At 39.7% G+C, this 9,111-nt stretch overlaps 1 protein-coding gene across 3 annotated transcripts; it reads right to left on the bottom strand.

The window, feature by feature from the left end:
- Window positions 1-1,389: 1,389 nt before the first annotated feature.
- bpgm (2,3-bisphosphoglycerate mutase) lies at window positions 1,390-9,008 on the bottom strand. Of its 3 annotated transcripts, none has more exons than XM_058397171.1 (3): window positions 8,862-9,008; window positions 5,836-6,458; window positions 1,390-3,889 (listed from the first exon to the last, which is right to left on the bottom strand). In XM_058397171.1, the coding sequence occupies exons 2-3, from the start codon at window positions 6,434-6,436 to the stop codon at window positions 3,711-3,713; spliced, it is 780 nt and encodes a 259-aa protein (XP_058253154.1). In that variant the 5' UTR covers window positions 6,437-6,458; window positions 8,862-9,008; the 3' UTR covers window positions 1,390-3,710. The 3 variants fall into 3 exon arrangements, with proteins under 3 accessions (XP_058253154.1, XP_058253153.1, XP_058253155.1); XM_058397170.1 differs by having other exon boundaries at window positions 8,841-8,961; XM_058397172.1 differs by lacking the exon at window positions 8,862-9,008 and having other exon boundaries at window positions 5,836-7,851.
- Between the last annotated feature and the right edge of the window lie 103 nt (window positions 9,009-9,111).

Here is a 9,111-nt window from a genome sequence, read left to right as displayed (position 1 = left end):
ACAATGCATCCTAGAGGGAAAAATATTAGGGAAGATATCAGCTAAACTTGTTTGAATGACAAAACACAATTCCCGAAAATGATTAATGGAGCTGTACATTTAAAATAGAAACTAACCTGGGAAGGGGCGGGGTTAGAAATTGTAGTGCAGACAGCCACCACAGATATTTTGGCTTCACTGTTGACTCCCTGGTATGACATCCACCCATATTTAGTCACTGGTCAGGTTTCATGTCACTGATTATTTCCCTCTTATCGTGTTTTATTCTGTGAGGCTGTGAATGCATTGTTTATGGCCGCTTTAAGAATCTGCTTTATCTAGCTCATTTTGTAGTTCTCTAGTTAACTGGATTATCCCTCTGTTCTCACTATTTATAAGTATTTTAATCTAGCCTAATAAAGGCAATATTTTAATAGAAGTTCCAAATATATGGTACATGGTGATATCGGACCCATTTCTGTTCTCGGAGATGCTGCAAGTGATGTTTTAGAAATCTGAAGGCGTATCTTCAGCCACTGAAATTCTGTGTAAGTTTATCCTACACATCTCACACTGAAAGCCCGAGTCCTGACTCATTTTATATCAGACCTACTGACTGAAAATGTCTGATAAGTTCATGTCCATGCCAGCAACGAACTGGTAAAAAGGGTTAAACAAAGTGGCTTGATTTAAGTTAAGGTATTATTATTATAGTTACTATTATATACGATCATTTCCATAGAATCATTTTGGCAGAGAAAGTCGCTGTTGTAACTGCTCAGAATTTATTTTAGTCCTTATTAGTTACATTTCATTGTTCTCTGCAGGAAACAAAAAAAAAAGCCTGTTACATATATTTTAAAGGAAAATCCATTTAACTATAGAGGAGTATAAATGCATGTCCATGGACGAGAGGTACAGGCTACTACGCTTCTCTCTCAACGATCCACAGGACCATTTCTGAGCACAGACCTGGCAACCCTTCCACTTGATTCATGACATGAAATCACACAAAAGACCCATTTTTAATTAGCGTAATAATTCTACACACCATCAAGGCTGGATGTGATAAATGTGTAGCTATGGAGAGGAATACAGAACAGTAAAGCTGTGCAGGATTTACACGTCATCTCATAGAACATGGTTCAAGCACATGCGAGAATAAACTCACCTGACATGACGAATCACGGCCATTACGGTACAGGCCAAGTAAAACAAGTACATGATATACGGCTCGCTGGTGTACCTATAATGTCATTTTCCATGTGCTGTAAATGCTTTCTGTGAAAACAGATCAAATTTACATTTCAGTGCATTTCAACTCGCGTATTTTTTCACGACGCCTTAAAGCAAAGCAGCACCTCCTTCTGGTAATGATTCGTGATATGAGGTATGATACACTTCGACACATGAAAGGACAACTAGCTTTATTTACCTTGGGTTTTCCATTTACACTTAATAATAATGACATAATATTATACTATAATTCTGCTTATACTTCATTTAACAGAAAAACTGAGCTTTTATACATCGGCGTTACAGATGTAGTAAACATAAGTAGTCATGACATTTGACAAAAAGAAAAGAAAAACATGCCCTCGGACTATAATTCACACAGATCTGTGACAAGGAGGTTACAGAGACATAAAACAAAGCACACGATATACAGAGAGCACAGAGAAAGCTTCCAATAAAGCCTGTAATGATCTGTTCATTTTTAAACAAACATGAGGTTAAACACTATGCCGTGTGTGTGTGTGTGTGTGTGTACTATGTTTTCAGGAGTCATAGATATACCTCATTCATTTCAAGTTAGAAGAAGCTAAAATATACTTTAACTCTCCTTCTAAAAAACAAAGAAAGGAAGATAAGAGGTCAAGCGTCTAGCTAAAATAAGGTGCGAGAATTCTCAATAACTTAGTAAGAGTGGTTTCTGCTTTCCCAGTGCACAGTGAACCTCTCCATAACGCAACACGAACGAACACAAGGGTCATTGTTTAAATCTGAAATCTTCTGTTTCTAATTAAAACATAGGAGGAGGCTACGTTTCTATCCAAACACTTACGGAGCCTCGGCTGGAGGTGATGGATTGCTGAGTGAGCCGGAGTTGAGGGATTGTTGATGAATTAACACCATCCCAGAATTTTCTGTTCATTAACTCATCGGCTGTTGTCAGACTTGTTGCCAGGACTAGGTAGAAAAACTTCCCCCTCAGACAAGCACCATATAACAGTAGTACAACATATACAGTGAGACTTGAAGCTATGATTAGCAACTCAATAGTAGACTGATGGCAAGAAGCCCAGAGAGGACAGAAAGACGTGTTTCATTTGTAAAACGAAGCAGAACATGTACAGGATTTAACGTGCTACTGAATCAAGGTCGTAAAACTGTAATAGCAGGACATGGCCGAAAGTATGCGGACACCTGACCATTACACCTTCCTCGAACATGTCATTTGCATGCTGTAGCATTCGATTTTCCTCACTGAAACTAACACACAAGACAATGCCCCTGTGTACAAAGCTGATGTGACTAATGCTCTGCCAGCTGAATAAACACAAATCCCCACAGACACACTCCGAAATCTAGTGGAAAGCCTTCTCAACAGAGTGGAGCTTACCGAGGGAACAACTTGATATTAATGCCCATGCTTTTGGAATGAGATGTTCAACAGGGCACATGTGTGTGATGGTCAGGTGGGTTCACATACTTTTGGATATATAGTGTATGTCTCCAAAACATCCTCAAGCAATAAATAATAATAAGAAGAAGAAGAAGAATTATGTCTTTAGACAAAAGAGCAAATTCAGAAGATAAGTAAGTTTTCCGACATGGGGAAGTCTTCTGGATGGAGTGCTTTGCTGTTTATTGTTAACAGGTCTTATGAATTCAAGGAGAGATTCCAGTGTGTGTGTGTGTGTGTGTGTAAGAGAGAGAGGAGAGTTTATCAATGTTATAAACAATAAAATAAAATGTTACTGTAACTGGATAAAAAGTACCATGAGTCTTCATTTAATAAATAGAAAAATTGTTGGTGTTCTCTAGCATAAGAGTAATAAAACACCTTAGAACATGGATCGGGTTTGAATGATTGTTTTGCTATTACAGCTGTGTTTCATTCCTTGTACATTTTTTCCTGGCAAAAAATCTGGCAACAGCTCTAATGAAAAGAAAATCAGACATCAGGGCCCATCAGCGTACAACGTGCTTTAGTACGCTCTGGCTAGTAGTAATGTTGAGGTACATTTTGCATTGAGGTGCACAAACTATTAAAATCATTTCTACAGCATCGAATCTACTAACGGTTCCGAGTAAGACAACACAACCAATTCTTAAAAGCAAACGTTGTAAACATGGGTGGATCCTGGACTCTCCTTTAATTAAGACAAAAGTACAGCTAGTCTTTCAATTCAGACCAGTTAGACCAGTAATCTCTAAAGAAAACACATCTGCAACCATGGTTAAGAGCAGGCTCATTACTGGAGTTATACAGTACAGAAATCCACCGCAATTCACTTTTTTCTCTTAATCTTTTACCAAAAAGAATAAAATGTGCCTATTCATCTTGTCCAAGTAACAGCTGCTGGTTTTTATCCAAAACCAAAACCTAAAACCAGTAACTATCCCGACACAGGTGTACATTAGGGTGTAACTATTCTCCTGTTCAGTGCATCAGTATAAATAAAACTAGCTATAAATTCACTTCTCTTGAACGCATCGCAACTTTTTCATTTATTTTCCTCAACGACTTTTCCCTGATCCTCCACCTTTTGGATGGCTGCCTGAATTTTGGCCTGATCTCCCAGCAGCTCTCGAGGCTTCACTGGCCGCAGATTTTCATCCAGCTCCAGCAGAACCGGTACTCCAGTGGGTAGAGTGACTTTCACAATGTCGGTATCAGATATACCTGTTGTGAAATAATGACAATAAAATGCAGTCAGAGAGAGAGGCGGTTTAACCTGGCTACATGTTCAAGTGTATAATTAGAGCAGAGACGTTTCTTTTTTCTTTTTTTTTTATCTTTTATCGAATCATTTCCAAACCTATATTGTGAACGGATCTATTTTGGGTGGTATTTACTTGTGATTATATGTATTCTTGAATCTGATTGGTCAAAAGGTGTTGTTTCATGGTCTATAAAACAACACCTGCAGTGGGACAATGTAGGTCATCATGTATATATATATATATACATATATATATATATATATATATATATATATATATATATATTATGTATAATAACAAAAGTAATAATAAATAATAATAATGTAAGTCATCTATCTATCTATCTATCTATCTATCTATATATACACTATATTGCCAAAAGTATTCGCTCACCTGCCTTGACTCGCATATGAAATTAAGTGACATCCCATATCTAATCCATAGGGTTCAATATGACGTCGGTCCACCCTTTGCAGCTATAACAGCTTCAACTCTTCTGGGAAGGCTGTCCACAAGGTTTAGGAGTGTGTTTATGGGAATTTTTGACCATTCTTCCAGAAGCACATTTGTGAGGTCACACACTGATGTTGGACGAGAAGGCCTGGCTCTCAGTCTCCGCTCTAATTCATCCCAAAGGTGTTCTATTGGGTTGAGGTCAGGACTCTGTGCAGGCCAGTCAAGTTCATCCACACCAGACTCTGTCATCCATGTCTTTATGGACCTTGCTTTGTGCACTGGTGCACAGTCATGTTGGAAGAGGAAGGGGCCAGCTCCAAACTGTTCCCACAAAGTTGGGAGCATGGAATTGTCCAAAATGTCTTGGTATGCTGAAGCATTCAGAGTTCCTTTCACTGGAACTAAGGGGTCAAGCCCAGCTCCTGAAAAACAACCCCACACCATAATCCCCCCTCCACCAAACTTTACACTTGGCACAATGCAGTCAGACAAGTACTGTTCTCCTGGCAACCGCCAAACCCAGACTCGTCCATCAGATTGCCAGATGGAGAAGCGCGATTCGTCACTCCAGAGAACGCGTCTCCACTGCTCTAGAGTCCAGTGACGGCGTGCTTTACACCACTGCATCCGACGCTTTGCATTGCACTTGGTGATGTATGGCTTGGATGCAGCTGCTCGGCCATGGAAACCCATTCCATGAAGCTCTCTGCGCACTGTTCTTGAGCTAATCTGAAGGCCACATGAAGTTTGGAGGTCTGTAGCGATTGACTCTGCAGAAAGTTGGCGACCTCTTCGCACTATGCGCCTCAGCATCCGCTGACCCCGCTCCGTCAGTTTACGTGGCCTACCACTTCGTGGCTGAGTTGCTGTCGTTCCCAAACACTTCCACGTTCTTATAATACAGCTGACAGTTGACTGTGGAATATTTAGGAGCGAGGAAATTTCACGACTGGATTTGTTGCACAGGTGGCATCCTATCACAGTTCCACGCTGGAATTCACTGAGCTCCTGAGAGCGACCCATTCTTTCACAAATGTTTGGAAAAACAGTCTGCATGCCTAGGTGCTTGATTTTATACACCTGTGGCCATGGAAGTGATTGGAACACCTGATTCTGATTATTTGGATGGGTGAGCGAATACTTTTGGCAATATAGTGTATATATATATGCTCATTGTAACCCATTATTGTTTCTATATAATAACTGACATGGTGAAGGTATAGACAAATTCATTTAGCATTTATGGAAGGAATCTCCAGTGAGTCCACGGGAAAGTTTAGAGAATTTACACTTTGTAGTTTTTGGTACCAAGCTGCCTGATGGTCTTTAATCATTTAAGATATTCCAGGCTACTCTAACACAAGTGGTTATGGTTATTAAGAAAATCTTTTTACTAAATCAGTTATGACCCAGTTAGGACCCACACTTATAACACAAGTGATCACTTACCTTCTAGATGCTTGAGCAAGGCTCTACAGCTGTTTCCATGAGCTGAAATGAGGACAGTTTGGCCGCTCTTAATTTCAGGGATGATGACATCATTCCAGTAAGGCAGGAGTCTGTCCAGCACCTCCTTCAGGCTCTCTGTTTTGGGCAGCTCCTCTTTGGGCACATCACACGTGCTGTACCGCCGGTCGCTGTAGATCTCTGTAAAGTAGGGATGGGACTCGTCGATGGGCGGTGGAGTGATGTCATAACTCCGCCTCCACAGCTTTACCTGCTCTTCACCGTGGTTCAGTGCCATCTCGGCCCGGTTCAGGCCGATCAGAGCGCCGTAGTGGCGTTCGTTCAGGCGCCATGACTTAGTGACAGGCACCCACTCCTGGCCCATGGCCTCTAGCACGAGCCACGCTGTCTGAATGGAGCGGCTGAGGATCGAGGTGAAAACGTGGCCGAACTCGTAGCCATTCTGCTTCAGCATCTGACCGCACTCCTGAGCCTCCAGGACTCCGTTCTCGCTCAGCTTCTGGTCAACCCAGCTGCAGAAGCGGTTCTCTTTGTTCCACGCTCCTTCGCCATGCCGCAGCAGGAAGAGTTTGTGCTTCGACATCGAGGAACTGTGCGGCTTGAGCCTGAAAAGTTAAACAGTTAAACAGGCAAGCAAGAAAGCAATTTGGCTTCCACATCAGATTATTTGCTGCTATCGAATCTTTTATGGAGGATTATGTTGGATTTTCATAGAACCAAGAGCAACAGCTGCTTCTAAAATAAACACAATGAAATGTTATGAATCAGTGAGACTGGGGCTTATTTCTTTCTAGCCCAGAATGTAGATTCATACAGCCTATCAGAGACATTTATATCTGGTGAAACTCTTCCTTGATGTAATCATCATTGCTGCATCCTAATTTGCCTACTGTCCTTCCTAAATAGTATCAGAGATTAGACTTCCAAATCATATTATATTAAAATGAGCTTCCCAAAGGTGATGGAGGAGGAGATTTGTGACAGTTTATGGGCACATACTTTTAGTGCATAGTATAAGTTAGTGAACTGGGCTTCAGTATACGGTTTTCACACATAAGCAGCAGAGAATGAAAATGCATGCGATCTACGGTCACAGGTGGAATGTATGTCTTGTAGGTAGATTACAATGCAAATTAGACTAAAGGACAGAAACAACTGGAAATTAAGTGCTGTTTGGTTTGAATTAAAGCCTTAAAACCTTTCATCCATTTATTGTCTGGCATTCAGAAGAAACACAGAGATTTTCAAAGATTGAAAAATTCAGTCACGAATGCAGCTGCCTTGAATATATCTGTCAAGATTTGTGTGTGTGTGTGTGTGTGTGCGTGTGCGTGCCTGCCTTACATCTTTCCAAGACCTTCTCACTAAAGGTTCACTGTCAAGCTAGTGATAAATTTTTCTCTCCCATTTAATATCACCAGCAGCTGTCACTCTACTTGACACCCAAGAGCCTCCTAAGTGAGATAATTGGTAGGATTAAACAGGACCAAGAGTCAGGTACAATCACTGTCAGTCGTACTGCTCAGGTTCTTAACAAACCTAAAAAACAAATACTGTCACATATAAAAGTCTGTGCACTGAAGAGTGCACAAAGTGGTTTACGGGGCATGCGGTAGCTCATTGGTTAAGGTATTGGACTACTGATCAGATGGCTGTGAGTTTGAACCCCAGGCTGCTGGGTACTTGAGCAAGAAGCATTATCTCCAACTGCTCAGTTGTATAAAATGAGATAAAATGTAAGCTGCTATGGATAAAGGCATGTACCAAATGCCATAAACGTAAATAAAGTGCTCAGTTCACGTCCTTCATATTCACCTCCAACAAAAAAACAGTCAAAAGTTAATCATCTGAATGTGATCATGTTAGAGAGAAACAAACAGTAAATGCCTATAGAGATAAACAGATAGATACTTCATGCATCCCAGTAGGAAATTTACAACTTCCAGCAGTATCCACAAGCATAGGTTAAAAAGGTAATAAATAAAAAAAATAATAAAACAAAGATATAACAAAAAAATGCTAAATACTAGAATTTAAGGGTACAAGATGTAACAAAAACAAACAAACAAAAAACACAAATAAGATATAATGAAATAAAATATAACAACAAATACTAAATACTAGATATATAATACTAAATAATAGATATATAAGCGTCAGCGTTGGATTTCAGTTTTCAGTTTCCCATTATTATTTTTTAAATGATTACAGTGGTGATAAATAATGTAAACATTAACTGCAATTAGGGAAAGGGTTTTCAATATTATACAAATATTATATGCAACTTGTTTGTGCTCTGCAGATAAAATGTTTATTATGATTAATAATAATAATAATAATTTTTATTATTATTAATATTATTATGGCTGTTGTTGTTGTTGATGTTTTTATTTATTTATTTACATAAATGGTTCCTCCTAATATACACAGAAATGCAGCTTTATTGGATTTCAGTCTCAGCTCTGGTGATTGAGCCTCTACATACTTTCAGTGAGGTCTGATCTAAATATTAAACCTGATCCACACACAATCTGTACATTTCATAAGGAAAAGAAAACTAAATATCACAAATCACCAAATACATGCTACTGTAACTGTAACTACTGTAGTTGAGGGTCAGGAAAATGCCAAATACTGGACAAGGAAAAGGTCATGGGTCACTCATTAAATGTCAAGGACCAGCTATAGCTGTCCACAGCAACCTGACCCATTCCTACAGCTTTGCAATATCACTTTAAAATGAAACATACAGTTCAGTACAAAGAGAAAGAAGATAAAATGCGGAAATATGACTGGTAATGTAACTGTTTGCCAAACAACTGCGCATGTTACAGTAATGCAGTTATTGCACCACAAACCTCACCTATAACGTCTAGAACCCGAAGTGCTAGCAACACACAAGATACATCGCTTATAATGCCACGCAAATAAACATTTAGACCTTTAAATCGACCATTTAATAAAAGGTTTGCCATTGCAGAAATTACCGTAAAATCGTCCTTACTCACCCCCGGACACTGTCGGCGTTTACAGCGACTAGCACCCTTATATGGTTTATAATGGAACCTCTGGCAACTCAAGCGGATTTCATCCCAAATGTGCCGACATGACGCACATAGTACACTACATAGGGTGCAGACACCAATTATTAACAGCGAGTGCACTAATAAAGAAAGTGGAAGGCAATTTAAGACCCAGCCTTCCTTTCTATTCCAGCCAATGATAAGGCTGCTTTCACCACAACGAGGGTTAATACAC

The sequence above is a fragment of the Hemibagrus wyckioides genome, linkage group LG08, assembly GCF_019097595.1.
Source record: "Hemibagrus wyckioides isolate EC202008001 linkage group LG08, SWU_Hwy_1.0, whole genome shotgun sequence".
Lineage (NCBI taxonomy): Eukaryota > Metazoa > Chordata > Actinopteri > Siluriformes > Bagridae > Hemibagrus > Hemibagrus wyckioides.
The sequence above is the reverse complement of the archived record's forward strand: the minus strand, read 5'-3'. Positions and strand labels throughout refer to the sequence as shown.

Coding starts and splice junctions, on each gene's coding strand:
- bpgm (XM_058397171.1), bottom strand. CDS start 6,436: ATGTCGAAGCACAAACTCTTCCTGCTGCGGCATGGCGAAGGAGCGTGG. Junction 3,890..5,835: donor CTTGCTCAAGCATCTAGAAG/GTAAGTGATCAC, acceptor ATTTCACAACAG/GTATATCTGATACCGACATT.